General features: G+C 45.0%; 1 protein-coding gene and 1 pseudogene across 2 annotated transcripts in view; both read right to left on the bottom strand.

The window, feature by feature from the left end:
- The window catches only part of LOC103878898, a 4,142-nt pseudogene extending 1,645 nt beyond the window's left edge, over positions 1-2,497 (bottom strand). The window contains exons 1-3 of the transcript XR_004179254.1: positions 2,450-2,497; positions 1,451-1,492; positions 16-88 (exon numbers count right to left, since the gene is read on the bottom strand). The product of XR_004179254.1 is annotated as a putative uncharacterized protein encoded by CRHR1-IT1 (transcript). The remainder of the gene's footprint in view (positions 1-15; positions 89-1,450; positions 1,493-2,449) is intronic.
- LOC103878897 (ADP-ribosylation factor 2) lies at positions 2,174-26,510 on the bottom strand. Its single transcript, XM_031657648.1, is given in 6 exon segments — positions 2,174-3,857; positions 7,265-7,389; positions 18,349-18,451; positions 18,454-18,476; positions 23,404-23,563; positions 26,402-26,510. Coding segments are annotated over 5 exon segments (561 nt in total). The 5' UTR covers positions 23,552-23,563; positions 26,402-26,510; the 3' UTR covers positions 2,174-3,695.

Genomic DNA, 26,510 nt, shown 5'->3' with positions numbered 1-26,510 from the left:
TTTCCTGGGTCTCTCCTGGTGTCCAGCCCTTACCGTAGACACAGAGATGGATTCCCCTACATTTGGGAACCCCCAAGGCTGACCCTAGCCAGGGAGTGCATGTGGGTTAGTTGGGATGGAGCAGCAGCACCACCTAGTGGCAATGCGCAGCAGCACGCTAATTACTGGCCAAATGCAGGAGTTGGTCTAATAGCTACATTAGGACACTTTGGAAGTCGCCTACTCCAGCTGTTCGTCCAGTGCTTGTGTGACCACAGCATCCTCCTAGAGAGGGCTTCCCATGCCATGCACTAGAGCAAAAGAGGATGGAGAGAATGAAAAAACAGGAGAGAATTTATCAGTGTAATGCTCCTCACGGACCACAGGGTAGTAAAAAAAAGTTTAAAAAGCATCTCCACCAGATGTAGAGATAGGAAGTAGGTCGGTGGTTAGTGGTTGCCCAGTGCTGCGGGGGATGGGGGAAATGAGGAGTGATCACTAAAGGGTACAGGGTTCCTTTTCAGGGTGATAGAAATGTTTTAAAAGTGACCAGGCACAGTGGTTCACGCCTGTAATCCCAGCACTTTGGAAGGCTGAGGCGGGCAGATCGCTTGAGGTCAAGAGTTCAAGACCAGCCTGGCCAACATAGTACATCCCCGTCTCTACTACTAATACAAAAATTAGCCAGGTGTGGTGGTGCATGCCTATAATCCCAGCTACTCGGGTGGCTGAGAAAGCAGAATCGCTTGAACCCGGGAGGCAGAGGTTGTAGTGAGCTGAGATTGTGCCACTGCACTCCAGCCTGGGCAACAGAGTGAGACTCTGTCTCAATAATAATAATAGGCCAGGCACAGTGGTTCACACCTGTAATCCCAGCACTTTGGGAGGCTGAGGTGGGTGGATCACAAAGTCAGGAGATCCAGACCATCCTGGCTAACACGGTGAAACCCCATCTCTACTAAAAGTACAAAAAATTAGCTGGGCGTGGTGGCAGGTGCCGGTAGTCCCAGCTAGTCTGGAGGCTGAGGCAGGAGAATGGCGTGAACCCGGAAGGCAGAGCTTGCAGTGAGCTGAGATCGTGCTACTGCACTCCAGCCTGGGTGACAGAGCAAGACTCTGTCTCAAAAAAAAAAAAAAATAATAATAATAATAATAATAATAATACTGATGAGTTTGTGGCCAGCACTGCTGTTCATACTTGGACAAGATATCTCCAGGGAAACACCAGAGCAAGACATTCAAAGGTAGGAGACATTTAATCCTCATAACCCTATGAGGCAGGAATCAGTATCCCCATTTAACAGTTAGGCAAACTGAGGCTCCGCGATACAGAGGCTAAGAGTCAGTGGCCTGAGGCTAGCAGCCAGTGAGGGACATGGCAGGGATGCAAACATGGCTTTCAGGGACCCAAGTCTTTCCTCAAAACTACTGTACTGAAAACTGCTCCCCACTTACACTTACTCTGACTCACCGGCTCCAGCGTCACAGTGTGGGAAAGGCTGTAGTGGATGTGCTGTGAAAAGTCCCAGCAAGGCGTACTGCCAGGGCCTAAGGCCAGGACAGCACCTCTGAGTTTTTCCTCCATAAACACAGCCTAGGAGTTTCAATAGAAACTCTGCTAAACTGGATGGGGAAAGAGATTTCGAAAAGCTCAAGACATTCAGAAGCACATGGCTATCCTCTCCTCCTTCCAAAGCAAGGTCCTTATTGTCTGAGCAATCAATAAGTATTTAACGAGGGCTGGCACTGTACTAGGTACACTGTAGCATAAATACAAAAGTGAAAGACACAGTCCCTGCCCATTTGAGGTGTACAATCTAAATATTTCTCGGCGGCCAGGTGCGGTGGCTCGCGCCTGTAATCCCAACACTTTGGGAGGCCGAGGAGGGTGGATCACAAGGTCAGGAGTTCAAGACCAGCCTGGCCAACATGATGAAACCTTGTCTCCACTAAAAGTATAAAAATTAGCCGGGCATGGTGGCAGATGCCTGTAGTCCCAGCTACTCAGGAGGCTGAGGGAGGAGAATCGCTTGAACCAGGAGGCAGAGGTTGCTGTGAGCCAAGATCACGCCACTGTACTCCAGCCAGGGCAATACAGCAAGACTCCATCTCAAAAAAAAAAGGTTAAGTAGTAAAAGTGCTTAGGTACTAATGTGGCCAACAGTTGTCTGGATAAACGAGCTCTAGCCCACTCAGTGAACCTCCTCTCCAGGACATTTTTATTCATATTTGAAGAACAACATAAAACACATTTCCAGGTGGTTCATGAGATGCCATGGCCATCCAAAAGAGGGAGGCAATGTGGTGGAGCTTAGTCTTGACAAGAGCTATTTCCCATAGTGAAATTTGCCACTAACTCGGGGGCAATACCAGGGGTAGCTGGGAATCTCACATCTCTCAAATTAGCCCCTTGAGTCTGTCACAGACTCTCAGAACTCATAGGCGTGTGGTTCTGGGAATGGAAACTAACCAAAACCATCATCTGGACTGAGACAGCCAAACCTGGGGACAGCGCCATCCCAAAAGTGAACCGTCTTGCTTCACGGGAAGAACATTTATCTCAGAGCAGGGATGTGGGAGCTGCAGTCACAGAGGACCGAGACCCCAGACGGTGATGGCCAGAGCGCAGACACGACCCTCCGCTGGCCTGCGGGGCTCTGGGAAAGAGCTTCGGCCTCACACTGGGTCACCTCCCCACGGGGTCCCCATCTGGCAAATAAGGGAAGGAACTAGCATATGGAAAAGGCTGGATACCTTCCTAGTGTTATGAAGTCTTGACATGCCAGTGAAAAAGCTCACTGATATCTTTAAATAAAGCATCTTACATCAGGAACTCTGGGCTAAAATACAGCGTCAGGGAAAAGTTCCACCAATCTTAACCTCTTCACACCTGCAATAAGCAAGTACCTTTTCTTTCCTGAGGATCATTTGCTTTAAAGCACTGAAGAGTGAGCTGCTAGCTCCAGCAGTGATGGTAAAGAATGACGATTTCTGGGGAGCGTAGTGGCTCATGCCTGTAATCCCAGCACTTTGGAAGGCTGAGGTGGATGGATCCCTTGAGCTCAGGAGTTAGAGACCAGCCCAGGCAACATGGCGAGACCCCATCTCCATAAAAAATACAAAAATTACCCAGGTATGGTGTGCACACCTGTAGGAGGCTGAGGTGGGAGGATTGCTTGAGCCCGAGAGGCGGAGGTTGCAGTGAGCTGAGATTGTACCACTGCACTCCAGCTTGGGCGACAGAGTGGGAGGCTGTTTCAAAAAAAAAAAGAAAATTTTTAATAAAAAATAAACATGAAAAGGTACAGTAAAAATATGGTTAAAAAAAAAAAAAAAAGAATGACAATTCCTTCCTTTTTACGAAAGGACACCAAAAACTAACAGGACTCCAGATGCCAGACCAGGATTGCAACAGCTGAACTCAGTTCCCACTCCAACTCTCCTCCTCCTTTCCACCATGAAGCCCGCTCTGGCCTTCGAGCACCAGCAAGCTCTCTGGACTTCTCCATCAACTGCAAAAATGATCATCAAAGCTACTGAAATGGAAGGTGGTGTTTAAAACTTAACACGGGGTTTCTTAAAATGTAACCTGCTTTTCTTATGGCATGGATAAGGCACTGTGAGAAAGCTGCCTCCACTCCCAGCACACAGGTACACGTGCATGCAGCAGAGGCCAACCGATGTGGCCACAAGGCACAAAGAATAGATCCTTCTGGTCAATTCTGGTTCTGGAGCTGGTTGGCGAGCCAGTCCAGGCCTTCGTAAAGCCCATGTCCGGTAGTGGCACAAGTAGCCTGAATGTGCCAGTTTCCGTAGCGGAGGGAATGGAGGCCGAGCTTGTCTGTTATCTCTGCCGCGTTCATAGTATTAGGGAGATCCTTGAAAAAGAACATTCAAAAGTCAATGTATACTGTTGTATCCGTATAGCAAAATATGCTCTTCCCTGCTAAATGTGCCCAAACCCACAGTCTTCTCTGTTGATGGCAACCCCAACCTTCCAGTTGCTCAGGTCAAAAAGCTTGAAATTATCCTAACTTTTTTTCTCTCAATGTCACAGCCAATCTGTCAGGAACTCCTAATGGCTCTACCATCAAAATTTATCCAGAATCTGACCACTTACTAACTTCACAGCTGTCACCCCAACCTGACGCCACATCACTTCTCACCTGGATGACTGAAATAACTTCCTAACTGGCCTCCCTACTTCTCTGCTCTGGATCCTGTGAAGCTTGTTCTCAACCAAGCCACCAGTGAATCAGATTGAATCATTCCTCTATCAAAACTGCAACAGCTCCCCCTCTCTCAGGATACGAGTCAGAGTCCTTACGGTCCACAAAGCCTCCTGGACTGGAGACCTCACCGAAGCGGTCTGTTCCATCTTTTCAATATGGCACTCACCATACGTTACTATATCATGACATTTACTTACTTAAGTATATTTATTATTAACTGTCTATCTGTCTCCCCTAACTAGAATGCAAGCTTTACGAGGGCAGGAATCTTGGTCTATCTTGTCCTCTGATGTATCCCAAGTGCCTCAAAATGTGCGTGGCACAGAATAAGCTCAAACTAAATTTGAATAAATCAGCATTAAAGAACAAAGTAAGGCCAGGCATGGTGGCTGACACCTGTAATCCCAGCACTTTGGGAGGCCGAGGTGGGTGGATCACCTGAGGTTGGGAGTTTCACACCAGCCTGACCAACATGGAGAAACCCTGTCTCTACTAAAAATACAAAATTAGCCAGGAGTGGTGGCGCATGCCTGTAATCCCAACTACTTGGGAGGCTGAGGCAGGAGAATTGCTTGAGCCCAGGAGGCGTAAGTTATGGTGAGCCGAGATAGCGCCATTGCACTCCAGACTGGACAACAAGGGTGAAACTCCATCTCAATAAACAAACAAACAAACAAATAAATGAACAAAGTAGCTGTAGATGTACTGATATGGAAGGACTTCCAAGATACGCTAAGTGAAAGAACACAATCATACAATTGCTTACACAGGCAGAGAAAGTTGGATTTCTGGAAAGAGAAAGAATAAATTTAACAATGAAGAGTAGCACTAGACTATTTCACTTGAATATTCTGAACTGTATGCGTATTTATACCATGAGAACATTCTGTTTTTATCATTGAAAACAACAAAGGCACCAAGCACAGTAGGTTACACCTGAAATTCCAGCACTTTGTGGGGCTGAGGTGGGAGGACAGCTTGAGCACAGGTGTTTGAGACCAGCCTGGGCAACATGGCAAGATCTCAGCTCTACAAAAAAAAATTTTTTTTTTTTTTTTTTTTTGAGACAAGTTTCACTCTGTCGCCCAGGCTGGAGTGCAGTGGGGTGAACTCAGCTCACTGCAAGCTCCGCCTCCCGTGTTCACGCCATTCTCCTGCCTCAGCCTCCCGAGTAGCTGGGACTACAGGCGCCCACCACACGCCCAGCTAACTTTTTGTATTTTTAGTACAGACGGGGTTTCACCATGTTAGCCAGGATGGTCTTGATCTCCTGACCTCGTGATCCGCCCGCCTCGGCCTCCCAAAGTGCTGGGATTACAGGCGTGAGTCAAAAAACAAAACAAAAAAGAAAAGAAAAATTAAAAAATTAGCTGGGCATGGTGGCATGTGCCTGCAGTCCCAGCTACTTGGGAGGCTGAGGAAGAAGGATCACTTGAGCCCAGGAGTTCGAGGCTGCAGTGAACTGTGATCACACCACTTCACTGCAGCCTGGGCGACAGAGTAAGACCCTGTCTCAAAACACAACAAAACAAAAAAATCACACACACATACACACACACTCCAGATTCATTTTCTTTCTTTAATAGTCATATATTCACTAGTGCAAACTCTGGACTGACATTGAACCTGAACAGTGGAGTAACGGTTGTACAAATGATGATCCATTGACCATTTAAAATCATGTCTACAAAGAGTTGGATAACAAGAGACAATGCTTTTGATAAATCTAAAGTGATAAAGCAGATGCAACATTGTCAAAACAGTATGATCTCAATTACATAATGAATGCACTCATGGAAGAGCAAGTGAAGGAAGGATGTCAGAATGTGACAGTGGTCATCTCAGGCTGGTACAATTCCACGTAGTTCTTTCTACCTTCTTTTTCATGCTTAGTTTAGCTCAGAGTCCTGAGGTTGGATAGTTCTACGCTTGGTCTTCCTCCCATGTTTCTTTTACTGTTTTACATTTATGTACAAGCCCTTTTCCTCCTCCAAAACAGGCCCTATATGATCCAATCTCATCTCCTTTCTCCCCCGCTCATTCTGTTCCAGCTGTGCTGGTTGCCATGCTGTTCCTAGAACCGTGTGGCTCCCTTCCTCCCGGCCTTCTGGTCTCTGCTCAGATGTCATCTTATCAGAGAGGCATTCCCAGTCTTTCCCACACCTACCCTGCCCCCTTACTATGCTTTTCCTTCTTCCACAACACTTACCATATGACATGTATTATTATTTATTTTACTGTGTAGCCCAGGATGGAGCGTAATGGAATAATCTCATCTCACTGCAGCCCCGAACTTCCAGGCTTAAGGGATCCTCCCACCTCAGCCTCCTGAATAGCTGGGACCACAGGTGCATGCCACCACATCCAGCTAATTTTTGTACTTTTTTGTAGAGATGGGGTTTCACTATGTTGCCCAGGCTGGTCTTGAACTCCTGGGCTCAAGTGATCCCCCTGCCACAGCCTCCCAAAATGATGGGAGTACAGGCATGAGCCACCACACCTGGCACATTACATTTTATTTATTGGTTGACTCTCTTCCCACTAGCAACGTAAACTCCATGAACACGAGGATTTTGTCTGTCTTGGTTTAAGCCTAAAACCAAGTCTGGAACTTAGTAGATGCTCAATGGCTCACACCTGTAATCCCAGCATTTTGGGAGGTCAAGGTGGGCGGATCACTTGAAGTCAGGAATTCAAGACCAGCCTAGCCAATATGGTGAAACCCAGTCTCTATTAAAAATACAAAAATTAGGTGGGCATGGCAGCACATGCCTGTAATCCCCATTACTTGGGAGGCTGAGGCAGGAGAATCACTTGAACCTGGGAGGTGGAGGTCACAGTGAGCTGAGATCACACTACTGTACTCCAGCCTGGGCAACAGAGTACGACTGTCTCAGTAAGAAAAAGATATTCTAGCAAGGAGATGGTGGGAGACGTTATGGTTGGGACTGGAGAGAGGGAGGCAGACATCTCATTTAAATGTCTACATTCATAAGTGAGACATTTGGCAGTAAATTTCAGTTCCAGCATTCAGAAAGTCAATAACAACATACCTGTTTATTGGCAAATACCAATAAAACTGCATTTCTGAGCTCATCATCCTCTAATAAGTAAGTTAGTACTTCCCGGGCCTCATCAATCCGCTCTCTGTCATTACTGTCAACCACAAAAATCAGACCTAGAAAGAAATCACGAGCATGTTAGTGATCTGAGCCTGGAAAACACAGCTGTTTATGTATCTGTGCGGCTTCTCCCTGCTTGTGTGTGTGACTTCACAAAGGCAATCAATATGGAAGGATACATCATCTCTAGAGTTAGGAGGCCTGCTGTACACTCAGCTCACCTTTTGCAGAAGCATCACAGCTCTGTACCATATTAACAACAAGAATATATAGTGAAAAAGTTAGTCTCATTTTATAATCACTTAATTTCCACATCAGGGGAAAAAAACATGTTTTTTATTTTTTAATTGATTGATTGATTGATTGATTGGTTTTGAGATGGAGTCTCACTGCAGCCCAGGCTGAAATGCAGTGGCATGATCTCGGCTCACTGCAACCTCCACCTCCCGGGTTCAAGCAATTCTCCTGTCTCAGCCTCCTGATTAGCTGGGATATAGGCACACCATCACACCCAGCTTATTTTTGTATTTTTAGTAGAGACGGGGTTTCACCATATTTGTCAGGCTGGTCTTGAACTCCTGACCTCAGGTGATCCGCCTGCCTCAGCTTCCCAAAGTGCTAGGATTATAGGCATGAGCACTGCGCCTGGCCAAAACATTGTTTTTTAAAACATGTAAAGTTTATTATAATAAACAGCATTCTAGGTCTAGCTCTCTACAGCAAAACTTGAGACAAAAGCTTAAGTGCAGGTACTTTCTTTGGGAAGTGATCCCAGGGAGCAGGAATGAGGGCCTGAGGGAGTAAAACAGGGCAGAAGGGACAGACAATAGAAGGATGAGTTATCAAGCTGAGCTCCCACTGTGGGACCAGTGCTCGCTACTGCTGGACATTCTTTTTTTTTTTTTTTGAGATGGAGTCTCGCTCTGTCGCCCAGGCTGGAGTGCAGTGGCACGATCTCGGCTCACTGCAAGCTCCGCCTCCCGGGTTCACACCATTCTCCTGCCTCAGCCTCCCGAGTGGCTGGGACTACAGGTGCCTGCCACCTCGCCCGGCTAATTTTTTGCATTTTTAGTAGAGACAGGGTTTCACCGTGTTAGCCAGGATGGTCTCGATCTCCTGACCTCGTGATCTGCCTGTCTTGGCCTCCCAAAGTGCTGGGATTACAGGCTTGAGTCACCATGCCCGGCCATTGCTGGACATTCTAAGAAGCCATATCAAATGCCCGTCAGAACTGTCCACCCAGGAGACAAAAGAGAAAACAAGTATCCTTCAGTACCCATTCCCTGTTAGTCAAGAACAACTCAACAGGTGTTAGGCCACCCACACTTCTGGGTCACATTGGTATGAACACCAACAGATTCCTAGGGCATCTGTATAGTAATGAATTTGGCTGTTCTAGAAGGTAGCCTCTAAACCCTTGGACTTTGCAGAGTGATAGGAGTGTCTTTGTTATCATGGTGGGCGCACATCTGTAACTTGATGCTAACAAGATGACTCAGGGTGGGCCCCTAGATAGTTTATGCTAACAAGATCACCTCTGGAAAAATGAGGGTGCTAAAGTTTGAGTCACATGGCCAATGATTCAATCAATTGTGCCTATGCGATGCAGCCGCAATAAGAATGACGAATACTGAAGCTCAGGAGAATGTCGTTGGTTGGCAATACTCTATACATTGTCACGCGTCGATGTGCTGGAAAGGTAACGGCCCCTGACTCCACGGGGAAGAACACTGAAGGCTTTGTGTTTGCTGCCCTCCCAGATCTATGTGTCTTTCCCTTTGACTGATTCATTTGCATCCTTTTGCTTTATTGATCAATTAATAAAACTGTAATTGTACAGTTGTACATCAGGGATGGGATGTAATGGTACATCCCTGAATTCTGTGAATCATTCTAACAAATGATCAAACCTGAGGGGGTAGTGGAAATCGCCAAATTCGTAGCCATCTGGCCAGAAGTGAGGGTGGTCTGAGGACCCCCAAATCTACTGCCAGCTGGTGGCTGAAGTTGGGGATTCTTGTGGAGGATGGTGCCCTCAACCTGTGAAATAAAGCCCAACTCCAGGGGGTTGGTGCTGGAAGTCTCTGCAGCATCCCATACTATAGCACCAGATACATCCCAGGAAGTAAAAGATACCTGGGGCAGGTCAAAGAAAGGCATCACCCCATCACGCCTGAGTGAGGGTGACCAAAGCCTGCACAGACCCAGTCACTGCTACATTGGCTGGAGGAAGCTGTGGGGCCAAAAGCTTCTCCAGGGAGGGGCACAGGAAGCATCCAACACATCCTCCAAGAACAGGAAGGGGAGATGCCCTTGGCGGTAGTTCACGTGACATTAATGGTAACAACAATCTGTCAGCCAGGTGTGGTGGCTCACGCCTGTAATCCCAGCACTTCAGGAGGCCAAGGTGGGCAGATCACTTGAGGTCAGGGGTTCGAAACCAGCCTGGCCAACGTGGCAACACCCCATCTCTACTAAAAATACAAAAATTAGCCGGGTATGGTGGTGCACACCTGTGGTCCCAGCTACTCAGGAGGCTGAGGTGAAAGAATTGCTTGAATCCAGGAGGCAGCGGTTGCAGTGAGCCAAGATCGTGCCACTACTCTCCAGCTTAGGTGACAGAGTGAGACCCTGTCTCGGAAAAAACAAAAAAAACAAAAAACAAAAAAATTGTGTTTGGCTAACAGTAAGCCCTTAACACAAAAATGTGAAGTGGCTGCCCAAAGAACAGTTTGATCCTAGACTGCATCACCAGTAGTGACGGGGTCTCAGTTCCTAGGACATGGGTGACACCAGGCTTACTCTATATCAGGCAGAACATCCTGGGAACATTACACAGGCAGTGCTGGACTCCACACTCTGAGACATGGGCAAACTGAAGAAATTCAAAAAATGACCAGGAGAGCAAAGGCATTCGACACTCGGCCATATGAAGACCAGCTGCTGTAACCGAAGATTTTACCTGGAGAAAAGATTCATGAGGGGCTGATGGCTATCTTCAAGTAGCTGAAAGTCTATGATGTAAAGAGGATCCAAGCATTTTATAGAGCTCTGTGAGGTGGACTGAAGATCAGTGGTGAAAACTACAGAAGTCAGCCTAACAGAGTGTCAGCAGATGAAGATGCAATGGGCTGCCTCAGAAGGCATTGCTGTCACTGGAGACATTTGTTTGTGCACAGCTTCAGTGACAAGTCATGGGGACCCTGCGGAAGAGACCCTGGAAGGAAAACAGCAGCAGGATAAGATGACTTCTTGGTTTCCTCTGACAATGAGATTTCATGACTATGTCCAGGAGACTAAACCAGTGCTGGCCCTCTTCCCTTTCCCTCCGTGCCTCCAGGCCCACTCAACAGCTGCCTGAACCCGCGGCTCCAGAGCAGCCTGCTATGGCTGATAGAGAGTTCCCGCGGCTTCGGCATGTTTGGGGCTTACGCGTGAGTCAATGTCATGTCTGCTACATCATATCAGATTAAAAAATGAAAAACATTCAAAACTCCCCTGAAGATTTCATATGCTATCAGCAGTTCTGGTCTCTCATCATAACTAAGGAAGCCAGATTATCCAGAAATTTGAGATCCTTAGTCACCAATGCAGAACTGACAGGGAGGAAGCTGCCATATTATCCCTTTGCCATTCCTAATAAAGCTTTGTAATATTAGGTACCATTTTATACTGTCTTTATATAGGTCCTTACCTAAGAACCTAACATCAGACTGATCCTACATCTGAACTAGGAGAACCTACAAAAAGCATATTTACGGCTGGGCACAGTGGCTCACGCCTGTAATCCCAGCACTTTGGGAGGCTGAGGTGGGCGGATTACCTGAGGTCAGGAGTTCAAGACCAGCCTGACCAACATGGAGAAACCCCGTCTCTACTAAAAATACAAAATTAGCCAGGCATGGTGGTGCATGCCTGTAATCCCAGCTACTCGGGAGGCTGAGGCAGGATAATTGCTTGAAACCAGGAGGCAGAGGTTGCGGTGAGCCGAGATCGCACCATTGTACTGCAGCCTGGGCAACAAGAGCGAAACTCCATCTCGAAAAAAAAAAAAAGTATATTTACACATGTTACTATTAATGTGTTTTTAAAAATGGGAATATATATAGAGAGAGCTGGTATATACATAAAATATGTCTGGACAGATATACAAGAAATAAAAATGTTTGTCAGCCAGGCACAGTGGCTCGTGCCTATAATCTCAGCACTCTGGGAGGCTGAAGCGGGCAGATCACCTGAGTCAGGAGTTTGAGACCAGCCTGGCCAACATGGTGAAATCCCATCTCTACTAAAAATACAAAAATGAGCTGGGCATGGTGGCGCACACCTGTAGTCCCAGCTACTTGGGAGGCTGAGGCAGGAGAATTGCTTGAACCCAGGAGGTGGGCATCGCAGTGAGCCGAGATCGAGCCACTGCACTCCAGTATGGGCAACAAGAGCAAAACTCTGTCTCAAAAAAAAAAAAAAAAATGTTGTCTATGGGAGGGGAACTGAATGGTTAAGGGACAGGAATGAGACAGTGACTTTTCACTATACAGTCCGCCCTCCACATCCATGGGTTCCATATCCATGGATTCAACTGACCACAGATAGAAATTATTAAGAAAAGAAAAAAACTGCATATGTGCTGAACATGTACAGACTTTTTTCTTATCATTATTCCCCGAACAATAGAGTTTCACAACTATTTATGCAGGATTTATGTTGTATTTAGCATTATAAGTAATCTAGAGGTGATTTAAAGCAGGGGTCCCCAACCCCTGGGCCACAGACCAGCACTGTTAAGAATTGGGCCTGTTAGGAACGGGGCTGCACAGCAGGAGGTGAGCAGCAGGTGAGTGAGAGAAGCCTCATCGGTATTTTCAGCCGCACCCCATCCCCATCTCTAGCATGACCACTTGAGCTCCACCTCCTGTCAGATCAGCTGCAGCATTCGATTCTCATAGGAGCGTGGACCCTATTGTGAACTGCGCAAGCGAGGGATCTAGGATGCCCGTTCCTTATGAGAATCTAATGCCTGATGATCTGTCACTGTCTCCCATCACCCCCGGATGGGACCATCTAGTTGCAGGAAAACAAGCTCAGGGCTCCCACTGATTCTACATGATGGTGAGTTTGTATAATTATTTCATTATATATTACAATGTAATAGTAATAGAAATAAAGTACACAATAAATGCAATGTGCTAAATCATCCCAAAACTATCCCCAATCCCCCTCTCCAGCCCCTGGGTCTGTGGAAAAATTATATTTCACGAAACCAGTCCCTGGTGCCAAAAAGGTTGGGGACCACTGATTTAGAGTATAAAGGAGGATGTGTATAGGTTATATGCCAATACTACGCCATTTTATATCAAGGCCTTGAGTATCCAAGGATTTTAGCATCCATGGGAGGTCCTGGAACTAATCTCCCACAGATACCAAAGGACGAGTATACACGTTTTCTTACTTCTGAATTTTGAACCAGATAGATACACTGCAATTCAACAAATTAAAATAACTGAACCTACAATCAAGGAGAAAAATATTTCTCCATAATAACTAATGGACCATCGTATGCATTCTATAAAAATATCAATTAAGAAATCACAGCCGGGCGCAGTGGCTCACACCTGTAATCCCAGCACTTTAGAAGGCCAAGGCAGGCGGATCACTTGAGGTCAGGAGTTCAAGACTAGCCTGGCAAACATGGTGAAACCCCATCTCCACTAAAAATACAAAAAATTAACCGGGCATCGTGGTGGGCACCTGTAATCCCAGCTACTCGGGAGGCTGAGGCAGGAGAATTATTTGACCCAGGTGGAGGCTGCAGTGAGCCGAGATCACACCACTGCACTCCAGCCTTGGTGACAGAGCTAGACTCCGTTTCAAAAAAAAAACTCAGTGATGCACGCCTGTAATCCCAGCACTTTGGGAGGCTGAGGCGGGCGGATCACCAGGTCAAGAGATCCAAACCATCCTGGCCAACATGGTAAAACCCCGTCTCTACTAAAAATATAAAAATTAGCTGGGCGTGGCATGCGCCTATAGTCCTAGCTACTCGGGCAGCTGAGGCAGGAGAATCGCTTGAACCTGGGAGGTGCAGGTTGCAGTGAGCCGAGATTGTGCCACTGCACTCCAGCCTGGCGACAGAGCGAGACTCTATCTCAAAAAAATAAAAATAAAATAAAATAAAAAAGAAATCACAAACTGTTCAAATTCCAATCTATACAAGTGAAACCTACACAGTTAAATGTCTTTTAATAGAAAGCTAAAAGCATTAAGTTCTATCATACTCAACATACTGATGAAGAAAATTTAAACTAAAAGACAGCCTGATCTTTAGAAACTGGCAGAAAAAATAGGGCTGCATCCAAGACCACTCACAGCAAGTCCATTCTTCCAACAGCTCCCAATTGCTATTTCATGAAAAGTCCAAATTACCCACCCCAAGGTCCTAGAATACAGCCAGCTCCCTACCATCAAAAGCAATAGTCACTGAAACTTACTAAAATTAGGCTTGTTATGAAGAAAAGAGTGAAGAAATAAAGGCATTTATTTCATCTTGTTATTTGAATGTGAAAACTCCCAGTAGGGTAAGAAAAAAGAATTCTGCCAGAGAAATGATGAAGTGAAACCTCAAACAATTTGGGCTTTTGAGTGCCTACTGTCATCCAGCCATGAAATGGCTTTTTACATAAGCATTTTACATAAGTAATTTAAGCCCGATGATGCAGGCAGTAGGTATCATCTCCATTTTAAGATGAGGAAATTGAGACAGACGAGATTACCTAACTGTCAAGGTTTCACCGCAGAGCTGTGGTTCAAACCCACGTGCTCTAGTTTTACTGCAGTTAAGAAACTGCAAGGGTTTGCCAAGTTGTCAAGTGCCAGTCCAAGATAAATGGATGCTCTGAGTATCAAAAAATATATATAATCTGCAGATCGAAACACGAAGATACAAACATCTAAGAGTCACCATGGGAGTTGCTGGGGCATCCAGTGGTTTCTCTGAAAATCTATGAAGGAAAAAAATAAAGCATTTTTCCAGCCTTTCTTGTACAAACTATATTTCAGGGAAACCAAATATTTGATGAAGGAATTCTTTGTTTAGAAAGATGTTAGCTAATAAATGCAGAGGAATAACAAGATTTAGGAGGGGAAAAAAATCACCATTTTATAACTTCTAATAAAATAATGGGTTTAGGCAATAGCTTTCAACGGATGCTAAAATGATTAGGTGAAAAGCTGATGGAGAATTTTAATTCAGGGGAATTAAGCTGATATCACCTGAAATCATTTGGCATCACTAAAAATGTGACAAGCTGGTGGCTGCCAGGGAGTGGGGGGACTGGGTGGGGGGAAGCAACAGGAGTTATAGTTTACGGGTACAAAGTTTCAGTTTTACAAGATGAAAATAGTTGCAGAAATGAATAGCGGTGATGGCTGCAAAACATTTTGACTGACTATACACTTAACAATGTTTAAGATAGAGCTGGGTGCAGTGGTGCACACCTGTAGTCCCAGTTATACAGGAGGCTGAGGCAGGAGAATCACTTGAGCCCATGAGTTCGAGACCAATCTAAGTAACATATAGAGACCTCATCTCACAAAAACATCACTACCACAAAACAAAACAAAACCAAAAAAAAAAAGCTTAAGATGCTAAATTTTAAGTTATGTGTATTTTACCACAATAAAAAAATAATGAGGTTGGGTGCAGTGGCTCATGCTTGTAGTCCCAGCACCTTGGGAGGCAGAGGTAGGTGGACCACAAGGTCAGGAGTTTGAGACTGGCCTGGCCAATATGGTGAAACCCCGTCTCTACTAAAAATACAAATAAACTAGCCGGGCGTGGTGGCTCACGCCTGTAGTCCCAGCTACTCAGGTGGCTAAGGCAGGAGAATTGCTTGAACCCAGGAGGCCAGGGTTGCAGTGAGCCGAGATTACACCACTGCACTCCAGCCTGGGCAATAGAGGGAGACTCCGTCTCAAAAAAAAAAAAAAAAATTAAAACATAGTTACCCAGCAATTCCACTTCTAGGCATATACCCAAAGAACTCAAAGCACAGACTCAAACAGATACTTGGACATGAATGTTCAGAGCAACATTATTCATAATAGCCAAAAGGCAGAAGCAACTCAAGAGTCCATCAGCAGATGAATGGATAAACAAAACGTGGTATATCCGTACAATAGAATATTATTCAGCCATTAAAGGAATTAAGTTCTGATACATACTACTGCATAGATGAACCTTGAAAACACTGTATTAAGTGAAAGAGGCCAGGCGGCTGAACTGCGAAAGACTAATATACAATTCCACTGAATAGGCAAATTCATAGAGAGAGAGTAGAATAAAGGTTACTAAGGGTTGGGAGAGAGGGGAATGGGCAGTTATGGCTTAATGGATACAAAGTCTCTGTTGGGGATGATGAAAAAATTGTGGAAATGGACAGTGGTGAAGGTTATAAAACACAGTGAATGTACTTAATGCCACTGAATTGTATACTTAAGAATAAACTTGTAATTTTTATATTATGTATATTTTGCCACGATAAAAATTTTAAAAAAATGTTTAAGTGTGACAACCGAACTTCTGTATTAGGATAGGAAGAATACTTATGAAGTATTCTTGCCTCTGAAATGAACCAGAATCTAATCAAGTCTCTAGAATAAACAACCAGTTCACAGGAAATCCACAGACAGCCAAGCAAGTTAGACGGCACCATAATAAAGTAATCAGCCAAATCCAGAATGTGGAATAAACAGTTAACAACCAAAAAAAAAAAAAAAAGGGGAGGCCAGGCGAGGTGGCTCACACCTATAGTCTCAGCACTTTGGGGGGTCAAGGTGGGCAGATGCTTGAGCCCAGGAGTTTGAGACCAGATTGGGCAACATGGTGGAAAACCCATCTCTACAAAAAGTATAAAAAAATTTGCTAGGTGTGATGGTATGCACCTGTGGTCCCAGCTATCTGGGAGGCTGAAGTGAGAGGATCGCTTGACTCCAGGAGGCAGAGGCTGCAGTGAGCCGAGGTTGTGCCACTGCACGAGACCCTGTCTCTAAAATAAAATAAAATAAAATAAAATAAAATAAGGAAAACAAAAGGCATAGAAAAAGAACAACTGCTGTAGAATAAAAGACTAAAGAGGCAAAACAACAAAATGCACTGTGTGAACTTTGATCCAGATGCAAACAAAGCAGATGTAGAAAAGATACTTTTTTTTTTGAGATGGAGTCTTGCCCTGTTGCCAAGGCTGGGGTGCAATGGTGCGATCTTAGCTCACTGCAACCTCCACCTCCCGGGTTCAAGAGAATATCCTGTCTCAGCCTCCCGAGTAGCTGGGATTGCAGGCACACACCACCATGCTTGGATAATTTTTTTGCATATTTTTAGTAGAGATAGGGTTTCACTAGGTTGGCCAGGCTGGTCTCCAACTCTTGACCGCAGGTGATCCACCAGCCTTGGCCTCTCAGAGTGCTGGGATTACAGGTGTCAGCCACCACACCCAGCCAGGATACATTTGATACAACTGGGGGAATTAGAATAGGGACTAGGTACTAGATATTAAAGAATTAATATTAATTTTGGAGATGTTATAATGGCATAGAGATTTACATATATATGTATATAAAAGGCCTTATCAGTTGGAAACGAACACTAAAGGATGTATGAATAAAAGGCATCATGTCTGGGATGGGCAAAATGCTAATAACTGTTGAGGCTTGGTGATGGGTACGTGGGGGTTCATTATGTTGTCTTCTCTGTCTTTGTATTTGTTTTAGATTTTCCACTAAAGAAGTTAAAAAATATAAATGCACTACTTTGAGAAAAAACATTCTAAAATCTATAGCCTGGAAAAGCTAACTGCAAATAGAGTTAATTGCCAAAGGTAACAGCTAAAACAATGATATAAAATATAGAGGGACAGTCGACTAGGGTATTTAGTCGGGAAAGACTGACGAATGTGTAAGTCTTTACTATCAAGTACATGCAGGAGAACCTTCAAAACGAACAGACTCCAAATAAATTCTAAAATGAGTAATTTGTAGATTCTATATGGTTAATATTTTATATGAAAATCAGGGTGTAAAAACTATAGTCAGCCCTCTGTATCCACAGTTTCAACCCACCTTGAACCAAAAATATTAAAAAGTAATAATGCAGGCCGGGCACGGTGACTCACGCCTGTAATCCTAGAACTTTGGAGGCCGAGGCGGGTGGATCACCTGAGGTCGGGAGTTCAAGACCAGCCTGACCAACATGGAGAAACCCTGTCTCTACTAAATATACAAAATTAGCCGAGCGTGGTGGTACATGCCTGTAATCCCAGCTACTCAGGAGGCTAAGGCAGGAGAATCACTTGAACCCAGGAGGTGGAGGTTGTGGTGAGCTGAGATCATGCCATTGCACTCCAGCCCGGGCAACAAAAGTGAAACTCCATCTCAAAAAATAAATAAATAAGTAAATAAATAAAAAAATAAAAATAGTAATGCAACAGTAAAAAAAAAAAATACAAATAAAAAACAATACAATCTAACTATATAGCATTTACATGCTAGTAGACATTAGAAGTAATCTAGTAGTGATTTAAAGTAGACAGGGGGGCTGGGCGCGGTGACTCACACCTGTAATCCCAGCACTTTGGGAGGCCAAGGCAAGTGGATCACCTGAGATCAGAAGTTCAAGACCAGACTGACCAACATGGCGAAACCCCATCTCTACTAAAAATACAAAAATTGGCCAGGCATGATGGTGCATGCCTGTAACCCCAGCTACTCGGGAGGCTGAGGCAGGAGAATCACTTGAACTCAGGAGACGGAGGTTGCAGGGAGCCGAGATCACACCACTGCACTCCAGCCTGGGCAACAGGGCAAGACTCTGTCTCACAGAAGAAAGCTCCCACTTCCTAAGAGAGGAAGTGGCTGACAGTGTCAATAGAGCAGAGCACCACAAGGTATCACTTCAAGCATCTGTCTTTAGAGACATTTCACAGAAACAGTATCGAGGCTATACACTGAATAATCTTTACCTTTTGTGTTCTGGAAAATATGCCGCCACAGAGGTCTCATTTTGAAGTGGCTGCCAACATCTCAGACTGTGAAGGCGATATTTTTATATCTTTTATATTTTTATATTCTACCGTCTCCATATGGAAACCTAAATGAAATAGGGGGAAAATGTTTAATTATGATTTGTGCTGGTTGAACAATTCAAAATAATTTCAACATGTGGATAGTACTTTTAATTTACAAAGCAGCCTGCTAGTCAAATATCTATAGCCTTCAAAGAGAATGTGCTGGCCCCCTCTCCCATTCATCAGGACAGGTGTCTCAAACATTCTCTACTCTCCAATCTCCAGCCATGCACCTGCCCTTCCTCTCAGCAGGAGACTATCACAGTGTACTTCAGAGCAGAGAAGCCACTGATGGGACTGACTTCCATTTCCACCATACAGTGTAAAAGCCAGTCTATATCTTTACCCACACTTTTCTTCCTCCCTCTTGGAACAACAGAAGAGAGTAACTCTCTTTCACCAACTCCCTCCCTCTATGATCCACATCCACTCCACCCAGACTGTCTGGAATTTTTACTATTCCTACTCTCTCCCATATCTGAATATCTCCAATCTGTTCACCTTGGCATGCTTAAGTCTTTTACATCTTTAAAAGCAACAGAATCTTTCCTTGACCCCCACATCTTCATCAGCACCCTCTTTCTTCCTTCCTTCACCCTCTTCCTTCCTTCCTTCACATCTTCACCCTCTATTTGCTCTTTTTTTTTTTTTTTTAAAGAGACAGAGCCTTGCTGTGTTGGCCAGGCTGGAGCACAGAGGTAGAATCATAGCTCACTGCAGCCTCAAACTCCTGTGCTCAAGGGATCCTCCTGCCTCAGCCTCCCAAGTAGCTAGAACTATAAGCATGAACCACCATACCTAGCTAAATATAAATTTTTTTTTGTAGAGACAGGTCTCACTATGTTGCTCAGACTGGCCTCAAATTCCTCAGGTCAAGCAATCTGCCCATCTTAGCCTCCCAAAGTGCTGGGATTACGGGTGTGAGCCACCATGCCTGGTCTATTTGCTCTTTTAAAGTCAAACGTCTCAAAGAAGTGTGGCTATATTCACTGAGCTTTCTTTGGTCCTCTCACGCAACAGCACCTTATCTCTGCTCCACCATGTTGGGTAGCTGGTTTTCACTAAGGTCAGCAATGACCACCAGGTGAACAAATCCAACACATGCCTTTTCAGCTCTTCCATAATCTGATCTTCTATCTGACACTACTGCTCACTCCCTCCTTGACACTCTTCCCCAGCTTCCCTTTTCCTTTTATCTCTATGGCCGTACCATCTCAGTCTCCTTAGTGAGCTCAGCCATGTTTAACTGATCCTGCAATGATGGAGTCCCCCTGGCTCTCACTGGCCCCATTGATTCTCCTCTTTCTGCACCCCTCCCTACGCAATCTCACTCACTGCCATGACTTCATTCCTATCTCTGTACTAACTCTGAGATTTATATCTTCCAATCTAGCTCTGAGATTTATATCCTCTCTCCTGAGCTTCAGGCTCATAATCTAACAGCTTTGGGGAATGTCTTCAAGGCCCCAAAACCAGGTATCAGTCAAAAATGGAATTTAAGGTCCCTACTCCCCACCTCCTCCTCTGCTAGTTATCCCCTCATTGACTTCATTCCACAAGCTGATAGCCTAAGAGGAGCCCTGGAAACATCCGATGCTCTCACTCCTAGAACCCTACTACCATATCTTATCAATTCAACCTCTTAAACAGCTAATAGTCACCCTAATCCAACAGACCATCATTTCTAGCCTTAATTCTTGAAACCATATAACTAATTTCACCTCAGCCACTCTCCCTGTCTCCATCCAGTCACCATCTTCTAATCAAAGCAATCGCTTAAAAACACGTAGTGTGGTCACATCATTTCTCTACACATTTATGTTTGATTGGAATATTTTCAAACTTACAAAAGAGAGACACTCATTACATTGCAACAATCTAAAATTCAAAATTGCTAAATGAAATAATATACAGATGCACATTGGCTCACATCCTATAGCCCCAGCACTGGTAGGAGGCTGAGGTGGGCAGGAAAGCTTTGAGCAAAGGATTATCTAAAATTTAACTTGGAGAAATAAACAAGTAAGCACAACCAGGAAATCTCTGAAAATGAATAATGAATTATTTTTAAAGCTATGCCAAGCCCTAGTAACACTTGAAGTAACAGAGTTCAAATATAAATGTAACTCTGTAGTTGTCCAGAAACAGGTAGTTGTCCAGAAAAAGACATACATACCAGTGAGAATTTAGTATGTGACAAAGAAGGCATTTCAAATCAGCATGGAAAAATTATTCAATAAATGACATTGAACAACTGTCTACCCCAGCACTGTCCAATACAGTCACTAGCCATTTGTGACTATTTGTTTATTCATTTATTTTTTTGTTTTGTTTTGTTTTTGAGACAGAGTCTCACTCTTGTTGCCCAGGCTGGAGTACATGGTGCGATCTTGGCTCACTGTAACCTCCGTCTCCCGGATTCAAGCGATTCTCCTGCCTCAGCCTCCCAAGTAGCTGGGATTACAGGCAGCTGTCACCACACCCCCCCTTTTTTTTTTTTTTTGTATTTTCTGTAGAGACGGGGTTTCACCATGTTGACCAAGCTGGTCTCGAACTCCTGACCTCAAGTGATCCACCGGCCTCGGCCTCCCAAAGTGCTGAGATTACAGGCATAAGCCACCACGCCCGGCCTATTTATTTAGTTTTTGAGACAGAGTCTTGCTCTGTAACCTAGGTTGAAGCGCAATGGTGCAATCTCAGCTCACTGCAACCTCCGCCTCCCGGGCTCAAGTGATTCTCCTGCCTTAGCCTTCCAAGTAGCTGGGATTACAGAAGCATGCCACTACACCTGACTAATTTTTGTACTTTTAGTAGATATGGGATTTCACCATGTTGGTCAGGCTGGTCTCGAACTCCTGATCTCAAGTGATCTTCCCACCTCAGCCTCCCGAAGTGCTGGGATTATAGGCATGAGCCACTGCGCCCAGCAATGTGGCTATTTAAACTTAAAGTGAAAATCAAAAATCAATCAACAAATAAAAATAAGTAAAAAATAAACTTAATGTTAAATACGATTAAAAGTTCAGTTCCTGGCTGGGCACAGTGGCTCATGCCTGTAATTCCAACAGTTTGGGGGGCCAAGGTGGGCGGATCACCTGAGGTCAGGAGTTTGAGACCAGCCTGGCTAACAGAGTAAAACCCCGTCTCCACTAATAATACAAAAATTAGCTGGGCATGGTGGCACACGTCTGTAATCCCAGCTTCTCAGGAGGCTGAGGCAGGAGAATGACTTGAATTCAGGAGGTGGATGTTGCAGTGAGCCGAGATTGCGCCACTGCACTCCAGTCTGGGTGACAGAGCGAGATTCCATCTCAAAAAAAAAAAAGTTCCGTTCCTCAGTTGCATTAGCCACATTTCAAGCACTCAACAGTCACATAGCTATTGGCTACCACTTCAAACAGCACAGACAGAACATTTCAATCACTGCAGAAAGTGCCTCCTAGACAGCACTGGCTTACCCATTTGGAAAATTTAACCAAATTCCTACCTTACTCACAACCATCTCATAACTCGAACATTCTCATCGGTTTCCCACTGCTCAATCGACGCAATCTCTGCAGTTACTGCCCAAGTTGAAAGGTGATCATTTGGAGGCCAGATGCGGTGGCTCACGCCTGTAATCCCAGCACTTAGCAGGGCAGATCACTTGAGGTCAGGAGTTCCAGACCAGCCTGGCCAACATGGTGAAAACCTGTCTCTGCTACAAATACAAAAATTAGCCTTGCGTGGTGGCGAACGTCTGTATTTCCAGCTTTCTCGGGAGGCTGAGGCATGAGAATTGCTTGAACCCAGGAGGCAGAGGTTGTAGTGAGCCGAGATCGTGCCACGGTACTCCAGCCTGGATGACAGAGCGAGACTCCATCTCAAAAAAAAAAAAAAAAAAAAGTTGATCATTTGAGTCCTGTGCCTAATTCAGTGTTCAGAACAGTAGTCATGTTCACATGCCAACCTGTGGGGTGTATCCTCAGTCAGAAGTTTGGATCTAAAGGCAGTTCACAAGGCAAAGATTCAGTTCTGTCAAAACTCATTTTGCAAATCTCTTAACGAGCCCATAAAACACAGTGCTGGTTCACAGTAAGAGCAATACAGCCAGCTTGTCTATTTCTCTAGTTGGACATCATCTCAAGCAGTTGGCTTGAGCCAGAGTGAAGAAAAGAAATCACACTCCGTCTCTAAGCACCAGGAGTGTACTTGGTATAGAGAGATAAGATGCTGCTACTAAGGAAGGCCAGCTGGAACAGAGGCTGACTGAGGAGGCACCAGCAGATTCCCAGCTCCCACCCTCAGCCTTCTGCTGGGACACTAGCTGGGAGGAAAGGGGGGCAGAACTACCCTCCCTGTTTGGCCCATTATCTTTTTCTTTTTTGCCAAGCAGATAGGGTTAATTTTGCTTAGTCTATCTGTGTTCACATGTCACCTTTGTGAACCTAAGAATGTGCAAGCCACTAGAAAAGGACAGAGAACCTGGTCAGGAACGGTGGCTCATGCCTATAATCCCTGCACTTTGGGAGACCATGGCAGGAGGATCGCTTGAGCCCAGGAGTTCGAGACCAGCCTAGGCAACATGGCAAGACCCCATCTCTACCAAAAATTCAAAAATTAGCTGGGCATGCTGGTGCATGCCTGTAGTTCCAGCTACTCAGGAGGGAGGTGGAAGGATCACTTGAGCCCAGGAAGTTGAGACTGTAGTAAGCAGAGAGGCGCCACTGCACTCTAGTCTGGGTGACAGAGTCAAAAAAAAAGAAAAGGATATATAATGTAACCTGGTTTTTGGCCTCTAAAAATGTATGCTCTTGGAGTAGACAAGATTTTTAAAAAGGATTATTCAATAACAGAAGCAGCATGTAAAAATAAAACATATTTCTCCGGTGAAACAGAACCTAACAGAAAAAATATATATAACATACTAAATTGTAAACTGCAATTGCCGCAGGTCTTTCATTAACTTACCTACTGTAGGGATGGTAGGCACAGTCTCCCCCAGCTTCAATTTATACAAGATGGTCATTTTTCCAGCTGTATCCAAACCCAATATAAGAATCCGCATCTCTTTTTTCCCAAGTAGACTCTTAACGAGCTTTTCAAAAATGCTTCCCATTGTAATTGAATTCTGTAACATGACAAGAAAAGTAAGTCAAATAATTGTTCTTTGCAGAGATATAGAAGCAACATGCATAAAATACAAGTGTCAATTAGAAATGGCTTCCAGGAAAAATTAAACAATTTTAGGTACACTTTGGCCAATGAGTAGTCTTATCTTCAAAGGGAAACTCAACTAAACCTTTCAATGCCTTACCAGAAAATTATATTTTCCACTGCAGCATCCAAGTGGGATATGCAACTCAACCTCAGCACTGCTACGACAGTGGCAGCCTTTAGTCAATTTAGTACAGAAGTACAGGACCAGGCGCGGTAGCTCACGCCTGTAATCCCAGCACTTTGGGAGGCCAAAAGGCGGGCGGATCACCTGAGGTCAGGGGTTCAAGACCAGCTTGGCCAACATGGTGAAACCCCATCTCTACTGAAAACACAAAAATTAGCCAGGCCTGGTGGCGCACACCTGTAGTACCAGCTACTCAGGAGGCTAAGGCATAAGAATCGCTTGAACCTGGAGGCAGACGTTGCACTGAGCCAGGACCACGCCACTGCACTCTAATCTGGGTGACAGAGCAAGACCGTCTCAAAAAATTAATTAATTAATTAATTAAATTTTTTAAAAAAACAGAAGTACAGAAGCAATGATACAACAAATACAACTATACCTCATTCTAAACTGTACTGAAATGAGAATTTGTGAAGCAGAGAAGCTGTATATTTTATGCAATATAAAACAAAGTCTTTAAGGTAGGTTAAACAACTATATCCCTTGGAAACGTAGTAGTTCCCATGGCTAGCAGACAGCCTAGTAAATAACCTAAGACATTTCAGAGGCAAAGAAATTCAGCGTTGGGAAGCTTCACTGCCAAGAGAGAGAACTTGGCAGAGTTGAGGAGGCACCACAGCATCCAGTTTTCATTTGAGTCTTTTGTTTTAAGATAGGGTCTCACTCTGTCACCCAGGCTGGAGTGCAGCAGCACAATCACGACTCACTGCAACCTCAACCTCCCCATCTCAAGCAATCCTCCCACCGCAGTCTCCAGAGCAGCTGCGACTACAGGCATTCGCCACCTCGCCCAGCTAATTTTTGTATTTTTTGTGAAAATTAGGTCTCACTATATTTCCCAGGCTAATCTCGAACCCCTGGGCTCAGGAAGTGATTCTCCCGCCTTAGCCTCCCAAAGTCCTGGGATTACAGGCGTGAGCTACCAGGCCCAGCCAGTATCCAGTGTTCTATTGCTGTAACTATCACCTTTCTCTCAACCAGTTCTTAGAACTTTTTATTTAAGTATAGTTTACATACAGATATGAACGTACATAACTGTAAAGTTCAATAAATTTTCATGAACCAAACACATCTATGTAAACAAATCAAGAAAAGATGATTTATCAGGCTGGGCACAGTGGCTCACGCCTATAATCCCAGCACTTTGGGAGACCAAGGTGGGCGGATCACCTGAAGTCAAGAGTTCAAGACCAGCCTGGCCAACATGGCAAAACCCTGTCTCTACTAAAAACACAAAAATTAGCCAGGCATGGTGGTGCACAGCTGCAGTCCCAGCTACTCAGGCAGCTAAGGCACAATAATCACTTGAACCTGGGAGGTGGAGGTTGAAGTGAGCTGAGATTAGGACACTGCACTCCAGCCCAGGGCAACAGAGCGAGACTCCATCTCAAAAAAAAAAGATGATTATTAGATCAATTCTCCTTGTGTCTCCTCCCAGTCATTACTCCATAAAAGGTAATCACTATATTGACTTCTAACAGCATAAATGTTCAATATTTTATTTTTCAGTAGAGATCATGGTAGCTTACATAAAGTACATCAATAGCAAAGTTAGACTAACTTTACAGAAATGTACAGTCTCTTTGAGATCAGCCTACTTGAAATGTGAGCTTGACATTCTAAGTAAAGACTTAAAAGCAGTGCTGGGTCTACACCTCTAACCAAGCTCTTGGAAGTCTATAAAGATCTTCAGACCAGGTAGGGTGGCTTACCGCTGCAATTCCAGCACTTTGTGAGGCCAAAGCAATACGATCACTTTATTTTTTGCTTACTAAGATAACAGAAAACACGGGAGGATTGCTTTAGGCCAGGAGTACGAGACCAGCCTGGGCAACACAGCGAGACCCTGCCTCTATTTTTTAAAATAATACAAAAAAAAGAAACCTATATCCTTGTTCCAGAGACTGTGATTTATTTTCCTTTTAAATTGCTAACCAAAGAAAGCTTTACTCCTGGTCAGGGGAGGGGGAAGACACAAAGACGACAGGCAATCAACCATTCATTCGAACTCTGGTGACCACAGAGGGGAGGTCCACAGGCCTCACCGCTGAAATTCCACAGGCCTCACCGCTGAAATTCAACAGTGGCCAGCAGTAGCTTAATATCATGGATTACGCCCAAGTACACAACATTCCTTTCTAGGATGAGAGAAAGCGAGCCCAGAATTTTTCCTGTTCACAAATATGGAACATGCTGGGGGAGGGAAGGTATTTCCCGCTCAGATGCCCCTTGAGGCAGATAATTCCACAGATTCCCCCTGCCAACCGCACAGACACACCCCCTTGACCTCCCTCTCCCTTCTCTTTCCTCTTCTTGCTACTCATGTGCCCCAGACCCCCGCGGTCCTGACACCCCTGCGCCGCTGAAGACCCTCTGGGGTATGATGGCTCCGATTACAGGGCCTTTTTGGCATGCTCACTCTCCTGGCCCCAAGCGCCAAAAGTGCATTAGGGAGAAACGTCGGCACGACGTCAAGGACACGAACGAGCACGGTGGCCCAGGTGAGCGTGCGCGGCAGCCAGGCACGCCCGGCTGCCGGGGAAGAACGCCGAATGCCTTTTTTACCTGGGCCGCCAGGCCGCTCCTTCTCAACTTGTGCGCCCCTGGAAGAGCAGAGAGAGGGCCTTGCGTGGAACCTACGAAGCCTCCTTCGGTTCCTCGCTGCTCCGGCCGT

The sequence above is a fragment of the Papio anubis genome, chromosome 17 (genome assembly GCF_008728515.1).
Source record: "Papio anubis isolate 15944 chromosome 17, Panubis1.0, whole genome shotgun sequence".
NCBI classification, from domain to species: domain Eukaryota; kingdom Metazoa; phylum Chordata; class Mammalia; order Primates; family Cercopithecidae; genus Papio; species Papio anubis.
Note: the sequence above shows the minus strand (reverse complement) of the source record. Positions and strands in the feature narration are given on the sequence as shown.